At 38.9% G+C, this 14,959-nt stretch overlaps 1 protein-coding gene across 1 annotated transcript in view; it reads right to left on the bottom strand.

The window, feature by feature from the left end:
* The window catches only part of GATM (glycine amidinotransferase), a 13,812-nt gene extending 3,113 nt beyond the window's left edge, over positions 1-10,699 (bottom strand). The window contains 6 exon segments of the mRNA XM_027688424.1: positions 1,103-1,354; positions 1,646-1,783; positions 3,060-3,250; positions 4,452-4,647; positions 9,937-10,152; positions 10,589-10,699. Coding sequence (XP_027544225.1) covers positions 1,103-1,354; positions 1,646-1,783; positions 3,060-3,250; positions 4,452-4,647; positions 9,937-10,152; positions 10,589-10,657 — 1,062 coding nt within the window. The 5' untranslated portion in view covers positions 10,658-10,699.
* Positions 10,700-14,959: the final 4,260 nt, after the last annotated feature.

The following is a 14,959-nucleotide window of genomic DNA, read 5'->3' as shown; positions in this document are numbered from 1 at the left end:
TCCCTTTCATCCACACCATTCACACACCCCCCCACCGCTTCCTGGTCATCCAGAACTGCCAAGTCAGCTTTTATGAAAGCAAGCTGCATTTATCTTTTCTATCTACACAGACAGACATTTTCTGTGAAAAAAGTCCCAGCACATGAGTTTAACACAGGAACGCTAAGAACCTCCTCTTGCAAGTAAGATTACAAAAAAAAGCAATGGAAAGGAAAAGGGGAGGGGAAAAAAACTATGATTGTTTTAAAAATTATATTCTCAGAATAGATATTAAAAGAGATGGTAATTCAATTAGACCATTTGCATTGAACCCACTTGCTGAGAAGAGACTAACACTGCTTCCAAGAGCTGTGCTCTGCACATGGCTCCGTAATCTCTGCAGCACACAGCTCTATCCCACCAATTCAGGATCAGCTCAGCTATTCCCATGTGGTTGTACAGCTCCTGAAGTCATGGGGATCCTCACAAAAATCCTCAAGCACTTCACTGCAGGTAACATGACTGTCCCAGAGACGAGCTCTTACTCTCTGGAAGGCTTTCTCTTCTGATTGTGCTCTTCAGCAATAGTAGCTTTTTCTCAAAGTGTAGTAGCAGGTTTTACGTATCTCTCCTTTTTCCTACTCTGCAGAATGTATTTCTTGCTCAGTTATTCAAAGCTGAATGTCTGAGCCACCACCAGCTTTCTGCCATTGGTTCAAACAACACTAAAGGAGAGGCTTCCAAAACAGGAATGAGAAGGGAGATCACTCTGAGTAGCAGAAACCCTCATTTTCTCCTTGGATTCAGTTAAAGTATTTAAGTAATGAAAGTGTTTGGAGAAGTAGTATATCCTAGGGACTCGCTTTGATACATTATTACAAATTTGATTACTGCCATCATATTTAACCATGGACATAGAAAGAAACACAGAACAAATCCACTTACATTCGCACTAAGAAAGCACAAAGAGTTGCAGAAGAAAACTGAGGAAGAACAATGGTCATTGCACTGCTGAGAAAGTTCTGGAGTCAAGATCCAAATACACCTATAAGTTCCTGAACAACTGCCTGGGTTCTATTTAAATTCAATAATTTAATATTATTCAAGTGTATATAAAATAAACGTGTGGAAGAGTAATTACCCAGGAGGGAACTAATCCAGCTGAGTCCTTTTTAAACACAAAACACTTTCTCCTCTTCTATAGTCTTACCTGGTGGCAGGGACGGTCTGGGTTAGAGAGCACAAGACCAGGTCCAATGATGTTAAAAGTGGCATCAATGTGCATAGGGTTAGGATCCTTAAAGGATATTATATGCACTCTGTAGTCTGGTGCAAGATGTCGCCTCATCCATTCAATACCCATATAGTTTGTAACCTGAAAACAGGACAAAGTAAGTTTCACTAGGCTGGACTATAAGCTGCATCCAAGTTCAGTTTGTCTAAGGTTTTATTTAATCAAATATTCAAAGCCAAAATAATAGAGAAGTTTGTGCCTTTAGCTAACCCCTTAGCTGGAAGACAGTCTTACCCTGTATATCAAACATTCTATGAATAGAAATTTCTTCTGTCAACACTCTTATTTTAATGCTGCTCAGGAATTTAAAAAGATACAAAGTATCAATCACTAAGATAGATAGCAAAACCATTGAAAGAAAGCTTTGTTTACCTGGCTCCTTTGTACAAAGATATCTCTTCCAGCTCTAATGAAGTCAGCGGCATCAAAGCATGGCTCAAATTCAGTAGTTACAAATTTTCCCTGAGCAGCCAGTTTATGCCTGTCTTCAACGGAGTGGATTGGATAATTCTAGTTGTAGAAAAAGTAATAACAACTTTAGGTTGGAGAGGTTAAGGGAAAGTTTTTAAATTATTTGCTACTGAAGAATATTTTGACATTAAGAAAATGTGTTAATATTGATATCTAGTATGTTCCTTGGAGGAGTTTTTATTTACTTGTTATAGAATAAAAAAGGAAAGCCTAAACGTGGATGTGTAAGGGAAAGGTTTTAAGCACATTCAAGACCAGCTGATAAGAGACAATAGTTATACCAAGAAATGAATTGCTCTTCAGAACCACTGTCTTGATAATATTCCAGCTTCTGGATCTAAAGGTTCATTACCAGTGGAGTTTAACTATCAGTCCAACCCATCCCTGCACAGGGACCACGATACTGGGATGCAAGCTATTCCTAACAAAAGTGGGCTCCCTGCTTGTCTACATTTTAAAATGGAACAGTACTTCAAACTAGAAGGCAGATCTTCATTATTTCAAATAATTTTAAAATGAAACAAGGCAATTAAGAACAAGTGGGGTGTAAAACCCAACACAAATAAAGAATCCCAACTAAGTGGTTTCTGTGCTTTAGAACAAGCTCTGGAAGTTTTCTAATTCTGACAGATTAAGGTAATTTTTTATAACAAAGACTTCTTTGTGTCATCGATGTCACTGTTCCCAGAAAGCCATAATCATTCCACAACTAGTTTACTGCATTTATTGTAAATGCTATTACCAAGGTCCCAATGCTTTTGGGGACCTATAGGAAGCTACCAAAATTGTCCAAGTAAAAATTATTAGGAAGATTAAGATACTATTCACTTAAAAATTTGGAAGGTAAATACAGTTTAGATCCTCCACTATTTCTTTTATGTAACTTTCAAAATACTCATCATGCAAAACAAGTATTATGAGTTGGGTTTTTTCTGTGACAAAATATGTATTATTTTCCACTTTCCTGCACTCAGGATATATGGACATTCTCAGGGAATCTTAATTCTTTAAAGTAGTCTCTGTGATGTGTTTTTAGCGTTCCTTCCTCCTTAGTAATGCTCAGTTACAGCCCGTAACCAAAACAATTCAAAGCAGAAGAATTCAATAGACACAACTTCCTGTTCCTTATTCCCTAATTGCACACACTTAGTTTCAGCTGGAAAGACTACAGCATGTTTGCAAACACTAGAAAAAACCACAAATCTCCAGAGTTGTGCCATTCCCCTCCCCCAGTATTGTGAAACCTCAGGTTGAAATTATCAACAAAATTCTGTATAATGAGAACTGAAGTTCTAAAGGAAAATTAGAGCAGTACCTGATCATAGAGTTCATCTGCCATTGTGGGTTTAGGGGCAGTTGTCCACTTAGCACCACTGTTGAAATAATCTTTGATTAGTCGTCTATATGCCCTGTACTCAAAGAACCGAGCACGCCAAGCCATAGGTGCTTCAATAATTTCATTTCCTACTACTAACAGGATGTCTCTTGGCATGGCACCATACATACCTGAAAGGGAAATGGCCATTAACTTATGAGAAAATTATGCTTTTCTCAGCTCTTTCAGCTTATTCACTTTTTACCCTCCTTTTTACCATTACTTCTACTCAAAATAATGGCAAAAATCATCATTAGCAAAGTCAGGAAACCAGCATATAATATTGGGTGCTTACATCCTTCAGTAATTTTTCAAAGTGACATTTTTCTGTTCAAAATACATGCACAACTTTTGCCACAAAACCTCACTCACAACAAAGTCACAGCTAGAAGAAAGCCATCCACCATCAAGCTTCCACTGCGTAATTTGGTTAATGAAAATTAACTAGACAAATGCTTATGATTTACCCAGATGACTTTAAAAGGTGATGATGGGTAGCAAATTTTCCAAGTGAATATCATTTCTTTATATACAATCCTGTTAAAAAGTAGTAGTACCAAAGAGGAATTTGATGGAACCCAGAACCTATGCAGGAAGTACTCTCATTACACTTTTCATTAACATTATCTGTTCCCTAATTAATTTTAATTCCCCTAGAACAACTTAGCAACACATTTGACGTGAAAGGAGCCTGAGGACTACACCTGGAAAGCTGAGTATGAGCCAGTGTGCTCTCACTGCAGACAACCAAAGCCATGTGGTGCTACACATGGAGGAATGTGGACAGTAGGTAAAGAGACATTCAGATTTCCTTGATACCAGCAAGGGTGTCCCTGGAAAACTGTTGCCTCCAACTATTTTGGCCTCTATAGTTTAAGATAGATCCAACTCTAGGATCCAGTGAAGAGCTACCAAGACAGCGAGAGGTCTTATAGCATTTGACCTGTCATGTGGCAAGTTGGGGACAAAGCAGTACCAGTTTACAGCTACTTTGAGGGCCATTAAACATGACAGATGAACACTTCTTGGCAGTGGCAGTGACAACATAGAAAGGGAATCTGGCAGCAGATGCTGGTGGGGGAGTTCAGGTTAGTTATCAGGCAGATTTCTGTCATCTGGAAATCCATGCAGCGCTGAGGCAGGTCAGCAAACCAGGAGGAACAATCTCCATCCCTGCAGATCTTTCAAGTCATAGCTACACAAAGTCATCGCTGATCTCACTTAATGCTGGCAACAATCCTGCTCCTAGCAAGAAGGCAGACAAGATGACATCCAAAATGTCTCAGGCAAGGGCTAAACAAACAAGACCTTCAACAATTGAAGAATATTTACCTGTAGACTCAAAATCAGGTGTTTTATACTTCACAGACCAGTCAATTGGATCGGGCCTCTTGACAATAACACCTTCTCCTTTCAAAATATTGCACATCTCTTCAATTTCAGCAATAGCTTTTTTTAAATGGTCTTTGGGGAAACTCTGGCCTCCAAATTTCTGATAAAATCCCCAATACTTCTCATACGTGTTGGCCTAAAACAAAAGGACATGTAAGTGACAAAGAATAAGCACCAGTTATTTTGGAGCAAAATAGATGCCCAAGACACAATTCTTACTGTTCAAATTTTCTTGCTCTTGACCCTAACATGTTGGAGTGTGCCTTACATCTGATTCTTGCAATATTTTGAAGAGTTCCTAAGAATTGTTCATGTCCTGCTGATTCTTTTAAAATAAAAGGAAAGGAGGGGGCAGGGGAAAAAAAAAAAAAAGGAAGGGAGAAGTGTGAATATTTTGTAAATTTTCAATTATTGCCTGGTTGAGAATCCTTATTCTAGCCCTCTACCGTCTTTATTTTTTATCTTAACAACTTCTATTTTTCTATTTATACATGCCATCAGCAAGGTTTCACTGTGTGGTTGTGTCCAGTCACTAAACTCATGTAAGTGCAGGTGTCAGACTAGTTGTGAGGGGCTGATGTCTTCACAAATACTTATATACAGTGACAAAGTATGAGCTGTGTGTGCTGAGCGGGCTCATTGAACCAGCAGATTGCTTCAATACTGCTAATGGACTGCACATGCAGCATGATGCCCAAGAAAAAAAAGTCCTCTGAGGAACAGCAGGAAAAAAGGGAAACCCATTCCAGAATATGAAGAAGTGAGTACACGTTTGATTTCCACCTGCACATTTAATTTGACTTTTAGGCAGGATTTTCAAGACATTTCATTTCCTCTTCCATTTCCTCTATTTTTGGATATAGATGGATCAGTAAGTTAAGCTACTTGTTTCTATTGATGGGAAAACTATTCTAAATAATGTAATAAATATTTCTTCCTCTCTTTAGCCATATCCCTACAGAAAGCCTTATTATTAAGCCACAGATGAAAACCAAGAGACTACATTACACTTCAGTTAGTATTTAGTGACTAATATTGCCAAGTGGCCATGAAAGATTTGGTCCTTATCACAGCGCACACCTGTACAAACAGGACTCTGCTATTAAATAAGGCCTTTCAGATATGTTTTTATATTAAACCAACCTTGAGTTCATCTCCAAAATGCAAACATCTGCAGTTGCCTTGTTAAAACCTCCCTTCAGTACTGACACAATGGTGACATCAGGAATTCTAAAGCCATCTCAAGTACAGGTAACATGCCTTGTTGGCTAGAAGGAGCCATACTTCAGGTACAGCAGCAGTCTAGAAGGTGCCAAAGATACTAAATTCACCTGTCAGGGTTGGATTAAAGCAAGTACAACATTTACAGGCCTAAATCCTCTGCTGAAATCCTGTGATAGTCTTCTCAAATTAAAAACAAATTCAAAATAATGTCCACAGTTCTCATGGGTAAGAAAATCCAGACATACAATCAAAACAAATGATGCTGCTTCAGTTCAATGTATCCAATGTTCCTCTATCATGTCAGTGTTAGCAGAAATGCAAGTGCAAGGAGCCCTTCTGGAATGACAGCAGGAGTCAGGAACAGGTAAGCAAGTGGTGAGGCCTTCTTTTTGCCAGAGTCCATCCTATCCAAGCAGCATGAAGGACAGCAATGGGGTGCAGAAGAACCTGTCCCTCCAAACATGAGGTTCTCTCCTGACACTGCAGTCCTGATACCTCCCAGAGAGTGATGTTCCCAACAAAAACCATACAATAAAGTTCCTTTTGTGTTAGCACTGCCAGTGCTAACCTGCCTGGGCAGGCAGGGCCATTCATCTGAAGGCATGTCTGTTCCCCTTTAACAATCCAGGCTATCCACTCTATTCTCTACTATTTCTGGATATTTGCCCTCATGTTACACAAGTGAGAGAGAAGAAAGAAGATTCAACCTTAACATTTACACAGAGAGCCCCAGAATGGGCATCCTGCTCCTCCAATACTGAAGCTTCTTCCCTTCCCTCCTGAAGGAATTTATTCTTTTTCTATAAGTGAGGTCTTGGGTAAGTTGATCACCTCAAACTTGCCAGCTGGTCAGAAGTCACGTGGAGATCACATGAAGTGCTCAGCATTCCTATGGAAACATGTTCTGCTAATGAGATAAATTTGTCCTATGGAGTGAAGCAAGCTATTTTCAGAGCCAGCCATCATGTATGTGAATATCATCATCCCCGAGAGGTGCAGCTCCTCTCTTTATGTGTGTCTTCTAGTACTGCTTTTTTTCAAACCTGAGAAACCACACTTGTGTTGCACTAATACAATGGCATAATCTTGAAGTTACAACAGAGTAACACCACTCATATTCCCTACTTTCGGAATATCTGGGAAAAGGGTGTATGGCTGGGAGATGTATTTCATACCAAATCAGGGTTGAGATTTCAGGCTCCTTTGATTATATACATACAAGTCAGTTCAGACTCTTCAAAAGGTACCATGGCCAGGACACAGAAAAGAACTTTAGATGATCTCCTCAATGCACCTTATAACCTACTGTCTGAGAGCACCTGAGACACTGCAGCAACTTTTGAGACAAACTCACTCTTTTCAGAGAGCAATTCAAGCAATGCTGTAAGGAAAGATTGTCTATAAGAAACAGAATTGCTCCCAAGAGTTGCTATATATTTTAAATATTTTTTGTGGAAAATAATTAACATTATCAAGATGTACCTTAAAACTAGTAATGACAATTATTAAATTAAGGGCATTGAAACAGAAATTCAAATCAGAAGTCTTTTTGCCTAATTCAGTAGTAAGCACACACTCCCATATTCTCACTCAGGATATAGTGACCTGTAATAATAATGCCTCTTCACCAAAAATGCATTATTATTCACTAAATATACTGAAAAGTATTGAGAGTACAAAGCTATAAAGTTCAACTGCTTCACTAAGTGTTAACTGCTTCAAAAGACTTCAGAAGTCTCAATTGTGAGATTTTTCACTAAAGTGCTATTTCAAAAAAGGACATCTTCCTAATTAATGCAGTTGTTCACCTCCTTGTTAAGATTCCCCATGTTTCCAAATAGTGTATTTACCTCTACATAACCTACATAGTCTATTTCAAACCCTGAAAAGGATATGCAATGAAGTGTCAGCTCATTAATATTCACCAGATATGCAGGGCTCTCCATTCAATTCCTTCCTTCCTCCTTCTTATGCCAAGCACAGCAGTCCCACATCACAGCAAAAGGATTTGTGTATACCAAAACCATGTCTCAAAGTACAAGAATGCTGAATGCAGACATACTTCCTGCATTTAAATATTTGGTAGATAAACCTGCATACAATCTTAAAACTCAACCTCAACACAAGCATTCACCAAACTCTTATGATTTGAGATATATTTTTTAAAGTGTCTCAGGTTCAAAGCTTCAAATTTTCCTTATAAGAACCAAATTCATTAGTTTCAAACTGCAGTTTTTATAACCAGTGACCCTCATGCATACTTGGCAGATGGCATGTGAAACACATGAACCCTACTATTGCTACTTACAGGGGCAGGAACAGGGATTTCTGGCTATGGTATTACACTGGAGCAACACATACACACACCCCTTACCTGTCAGCCACATGGAGATTTGAACAATAATTAATCTATTAATTAATAGTAATAGTCAAGGTAGGACCAAACTACTGTTTGAATTTCTCAGCAACATCCCCCAGGTAAAGTTAGTGTTGCAGTTTCTACAGCAAAATTTACAACAAAAGCAGAGAAAATGAGAGGAAACCACATCTCAGCTGGCATGGTCTGTTCCCAGTACCTGTTGTGGGCTTGGCAGTTGACATAAAGCAAAGCTAAAGCATGCTTTAACCCTAAGGTTAAGGTATTGGAATTGCAGAGGTAATCCTATCCTTTGACATTCCTCATTGAGCTTTTGATATCACACGTATGAGAAAGTGAAGTTCTGATCTCATGTGAGTAGTTATGGCTTCATAGGCAGTAAAACCTGTATACCATGTTACACTTCAGCAAGTTAGACATTTGAACTATTTTTTCTGGAACTAAAGCAAGCCCTTGGCCCCCACTCAAGAACAGAATTTTGCTTCACTGAATGTCACAATGTAAAAAAGTTAGACATTTTTTTCCTTACTCCTCCTGTGCATTCATTATGGCAGTCTTATATAGATGCATCTACATACACTTGTATATTAGAAATGCTAACACTCATTCACTTCTTTCACTGAAGCGGATAGAATATCTTTGGAGTGTCTGAAAGAGGATTCCAGAGATTGGTAACTGAGCTGCAGCTTTCAAGAAGTAAATAAAAGTCATAATGAAGTCAGTAGCAAAGCTTTCATTGTGCTCACTGGCACAAGATGTCATCTCAAATGTCCCAATGTAAGTCAAATGATTACTCTGCTGTCTGGGCATTAGAACTAACAGGCTGCAGAAATTCATTCACACTCCTCCAACCCCTTCTGCCCAGAATCATAGCCCAGATTCTAAAAAAAAAAAAAAAAAAAAAAAAAAAAAAAAAAAAAAAAAAAAAAAAGAAATACAAACATAAAAAGGGCTAAGAGAAGTCTTCTCCACTAGTATATCTCAAACTTCTCCGAGATGACTATTTCCAGCACTTTAAACATATTTTCGGTATCTTTGTTTGCCATTGGCAGAAATATTGCCCCAGCTCCTTTTGCTGTGATAGCCATGGATTACATGCTTCCCTGGAGACAGTACTGTGGCGTAACAATGAAAGAGAATGATTCAAGAGCATCCCTCAAATGCAGGTAACACACATATACAGCAGCTTTGAAGTCCAGGTAAAGTACTCAAAAATCTGAAGCAAGCCCATTGTTTGAGTGTTACTGTTTAAAATACAAGACTTCACAGAAACACAGATTTATTTAGGTTGCTATTGCAGTTTTAGGCACAGAAAAAATCTTGAAAAACAGAAGAGTATGTATTTCCATGCAATACTGGCTGTAGTACACAGGAGTTGCAGTGAGCTACTTCAGAGCTATTTAATACAGTAGTCCCACTAGTCCACAGCTATAGAATTCAATTTTTCTCAGACTATTAAGTAGAAAATTACACTTTTTTTAAAGTGGTAACCCTACTTAGTTTCAAGCCAAATTAAAGTTTCACTACCTCAAAAGCTAGTGTGTATACTTTGATAGCATCAGGGCTATATAACTAGAGCAAATTGCACATATTAGAGATTCTCTCTATTAGTGACTTCTGTTAAAACAGCTCACTCAGTTGAAAGTGAAAAGAAAAAGCACATCCCTCACCAACATGGCTATACTGCAAAGTTTCACAGATATAAACAACTACTTTGAAATAAGAATCCTCAAGAGTAAACATCATACCTTCTACACTTAAGCAAATTGTATGTATAAAACCCACATTATTTTCCATTTAAGGGTATTTTTTTTTATTGCTTACCTTAACCTCCACAGAAAAAGGTGGGACGCAAGCATTTTCAGCTCTTCCCACAATGACCTCTTCCAGTGGGTCCCATTCATTGTATGAGCAAACAAGACAGTCTTTAGGCACAGGGCTGGTGGCCTTGTCATCAGCAGCACAGGTGTTCTGGGAGGCCGTGGCTGCCTGGGTGCTCTGGAAAGTTCGCTGCACCCATCCTGTAAAGACTCTTTGCAGCTTAAAATAAAAACAAGAATGAAAATTATTCTTCCCTTACAAAAGGCAAAAAGTGATGGTTCAGCCCACAAGTGCCTTAACACTGTAATCCCAAAGGAACATACCCTATTTGGAGCACTAACAAAAGCACAGCTTGTTGCAGCCATTCTAACTTATTCACAGCCTACTAGATGCTTAAAGGACATTTCGCCTTTTAAAATGCACTCAGTTTAGAAGGGTAATGACATAGAAGCACAGCTCTGACAGTGGCGACTGGAGTCACTGAACTCTGCGCTGCTGAGCCGGGTGGATGCTGGGCGAGCCTCAGTCAGAGGAGCCCGCAGCCGTCCCGCACCCTCTTGCCACCGCTCAGAGAGCCCCGACTAAGTGGCCACACAGGACCCCGTCCCCACGGAGCATCCTCAACCCCACCAGCCCCCAGCGCGGCGGCACCAACCCGTGAGCCGATGTAATGCGCCGCTTCGGCTCCGCGGCTTCCTCCGCGCAAGCACCGCACTCGCAGCATCTCTGCTGGCAGGACAGCACAGGACAGGACGGCACGGCACGGCACGGCACGGCACGGCACGGCACGGCACGGCACGGCACGGCACGGCTCGGCTCCGCGCCCGCCCCCGGGACTGCGCCCCGCGCCCGCCCCGCCGCCTTTATGGGGCCCGTCCAGCCCCGCCCGGGGGCCGCGGGGAGCGGAGCCCGTCGGGGGGGCACCGCCCGCCCACCCGCAGCTGCCGTCAGGGATTTCATTTCCACGAAGGGCTCTTCAGCAGCAAATCTGCCTCTGGAGATTTCCAATCACGTTAAAAATGCTTCTCTAAAAAGCGTACCGAAGTATTTCAGCCATTTTTAGTCGTCAAATATGCGTGTTCTTCATTAAACTGGTAGTAAACAGGTTCCATTTTACCAAAAATTCCATGTGTCGAGAATTCAGATTTTTAGACTACACAACCTAAAGAGTTTGTGATTCACCTAGAAATATTTTAACTCTTTAATTATTGAGGGGCTGTTTCAAGAATATCCTAAAATATTTCAAATTCCAGCTTCTCAAAATCTTTATTGTAAATACAATGAGAAGTCAACTTAAAACCTTAAACCAGTTAGCTCCTCATAGACCTATACTTAGGTTTCCCTGCAAAAATCTCTCCCTGATAAAATCAACAAACAGATCTTCAGAAATACTTCTACTCAACAGAAACTGTCTACAAGGAGAAATATGTTTGCTACCAGCTCTACTCATGTTTAGTGTGTTCCTCTTAGCCTGATTGTGCTATTCTGCACTTTCTTAGCTTTGTACTTAAGTTCACTTTTAAATCATCTGGTTTTGCCTTACAAAAGTAAAAAACAGACATAGCAAAAATTACTTTTATCCGAGTTATTCTGTTTAAAGCTGTAAAAAATCTGCATCTTTCTTTGAACGTGATTTTTGCTTCTGCCTTTGTCACCCAAGCAGTGGATCCAAGCAGTTCAATACTCCTCCAGCTCTCCGGAGCTGGTACAGTGGGGCACGGCTGTGAACAGACACAATATTTAACATTACTTGTATGTGCAGGATCACAGGCAGTGCTAGTGAACTCAGCAGACATACCTACAGCAGAAAAAGATAAACATCACTAGTAGTAACATATATTAAAACATAATAGAATGTTTAGAATACAGCAAATCAGCCACAGCTTTTACATGCCTTAGATAATACGAGTAAGCAAGTTTTATTCTACTAAGTAATTATTCATTCAGCAGTTTGCCTTTTTGACATGGGTAAACACTACACCTTCCCAGGACAAATAGCACGGTACAAGTTTTCTGTGAATTTACATAGTTCTTGGAGAAAAGTTAATTATTTTAGTTAGCATGATACCAAGAACATGTTACCCAGTTTCATATGACTGCGGAACCTTCTCATAACTCACTCAGTTTTCTAGGAGCCATTTGTAACATAATTACATCAAACACTGTTCTTGTACCAAAAAGTATAAAAGGATTATTCTTTTTAAATTTCAAAAGGAATTTTCTTGATGCTATCTAATTCCTAGTTACCAGTCATCTCTTTTTTAAAAACCTCAAGCCCTAAGTTTATGCTAGTTCTGCTCAAAAGCTTGTTATTAGATTCAGTTGATTTTGCTAAGGTCACTTTACTCACATTGACCTTCTAAAAAAATTAATGATTGGCTTGTGGCTAAATCCAAAGGTCTTGCTTCCTTTTCTGTCTTTTTCAATTTATCAGCTAGTTTTGGACCTTTGGATCATTCTTTATCAACTCAGTTTACATAGCTTTTCTGACTCTGCACACTGCTTCTTTCCCTACTTACTACATGTGTTTGATGCTTTATAGGGTCCCTAAAATTGTCCTCGCCATAATTGCAACAAGGCTTTTGCTGAATGCTATACCATTTTTTTTATTTTTCTTCTGGACTGAATTATTTCTGCTCACAATTTTGTTTAGTGAAAGCATTCTTTCCCATATCTCACAGGTCTGTTTCTTTCTTTTTTAGGGGTAGCTCCTCCTGGACACAAACCAGTCTTCATCTAAGTACAATCAAAGCAGAAATACTTTCCTTTTCCTAACTGGCACATTTATGGTCTGACCTAGAGACCTTTACTCGTGGTAAATAGCATTTTCCTCCCAGCCTTTTTACGAGTCATTTGACCCCCAGACTGCCCTCACACAGGCCTTGATACCTGCAATGCTATCAATGCACTAACCATCTACAATGCACTCCAGTGGTATCACTGCACTTCTGTCCTCACCTGACCATCTTTGGGATCACTTGAAAAAAACCCTTGTTTGTCTCCTAAACAGTTACTTATTTGTATTTCTTTGCTAACATTTTTTGTTCCTTCATGTCCAATACAGACCTCATACAGTTTGCATCTGCGGTGTATGGAAGTGTCATTCCTTACAGTCCCTTCTTTGGCATCAAAATGAGAGTCCTCTTGCTTTTCATATACTAGACAGCTCCTTTTATCTTCTTCCTCTTCTCCAAGGACTTGATCTAGCAGTGTACATTCTAACAGAGACATAAATCATGGAACACACCACCAGTGATGATTATTCAAATTTATAGCAAGCCAAGTTCATTCATTCAAATACAAGATATTTACTTAAACATGTGGTTGACTTAGCAGGCACTGAGCTTTTTGGATCAAAACTCTTATTAGAAATATCACATAATTAATGTTATTACACAAATTGCCAGAATTATTGACATACCTTGAAAGCTTAGCTCATTAACCAAAAGCTTGCCAGTTATTTTAAAATTATGTGCTGATCTAGTAAATATATTTTCTTCTCCTCCAGACTTCACCTCAGTATGGAATTTTAACTTGAAACAGAAAAAGGAGCTTCACATTGCTATCACTGAGATCTGGCCTATAAATATTAACTAGCAAGTGGTGATTTGTTTTATTTAATGAGGCTCAATGCATGTTTTGTAATATTCTATCCATCATTTTTGAATGACATAAGGTGTCTTGCAGGCTTATCTCATTCTGATAACGAGGTAATCCATTTAAAGCAACGTGGTTCCAGTTAATGAAGAGCAACATTCTGGACCAGCAGCATGAGAGAATAAGATATTAATAAGATATTAAGTAGAAAATTCTAATTGAAAACTATAGAACTCAAAAAAGCAACAGGAGACATAGCAGAGAGAAGTTATCCTTGGCAACAAGACCAGTGTTACTGAAGATCAAAGTATAAACTCATCTATGTTTTAGGACAGTGTTTGGTCTTAGTTTTACCTATCTTATCTCTAACACATCTCTATTGGAGAAACAGAAGTCTCAAGGGATTATACTGCTGCTTAAATATGAATTTCCATCTGTCCAGGAATTGAGGTCCTTCATTGTTGTGGTTTAGATTTGTAATGTGGTACAGCAACATGCCTGAAGCACTTGGGGGACACGATATTTAAGGTTAAGGAACAGCTTACCCTTTCTTACCAGTATTTCTGTTATATTACCTATTAAACCAATTTGGTATAAGATATCTAGTGTGAGCTGGTCTTAATATTTACATATACTCAACAGTTTTTACCTTGCTTACAGAAACTTAATTTGCTCAGAAATACAAACATGAGATACTTCAGTGCTTTCCTTCTAGTGCCTTGAAAAAGACACTGCTTGCTAAATTCCAACAGACTGCACCCACAGGAAGAGAATTTGGCACAGCAAATCTTATCTGTTAGCTATCAGGAGCAGCACAGAAGAATTCAGTATGCTTCTTAGAAAGCAAGTTTCAAACTTCCTGAAGTTCAGAAGTCTGAACTGTTCCAATTGAAAAGAATAAATGCACCTCAAAATATTAAAATGAGGGGGTTTCTTTTTTCCTCATTTACGATCATAATTTTGTAGTCAACTCTGAACTCCAAAACCAGTCAAAAATATTTTTCCACACGTAATTGAAACAATTCCTCTATTTTAAAATATTTTTACTTGTACTTGTGATCTATAATAAGAGCTAAAAACAATGTACTGTTTTCAAAGTACTTTGAAAGATATTTCAATTTTAATTAAACAATATAAATCTTGCTTTGTCATTCTTCACACTCAAAATACATAATTAAATTTATCCAATCAAAAAAGCTACATACATAAAATGGCAGGAAATCCTTTCTCCCTAATCCCAGCTTCACTGAGCCCAATTTAAATTTCCTGACAAACTTTACATGGGTTCTGCCTATTTTGTCTTTTATGGAGGGACAAGTCATGTAGTTTTCCCCACAAGTCAATTCCGTGTAATTCTGGGAAGATTTTGTGTTCTTCCTTGTCAGGACATCTTCACTGTGTGACACACTGAATGCCAAATTCTCCATCA

Source organism: Neopelma chrysocephalum, unplaced genomic scaffold (genome assembly GCF_003984885.1).
Source record: "Neopelma chrysocephalum unplaced genomic scaffold, ASM398488v2 Primary Assembly neopelma1_75, whole genome shotgun sequence".
Lineage (NCBI taxonomy): Eukaryota > Metazoa > Chordata > Aves > Passeriformes > Pipridae > Neopelma > Neopelma chrysocephalum.
The sequence above is the reverse complement of the archived record's forward strand: the minus strand, read 5'-3'. Positions and strand labels throughout refer to the sequence as shown.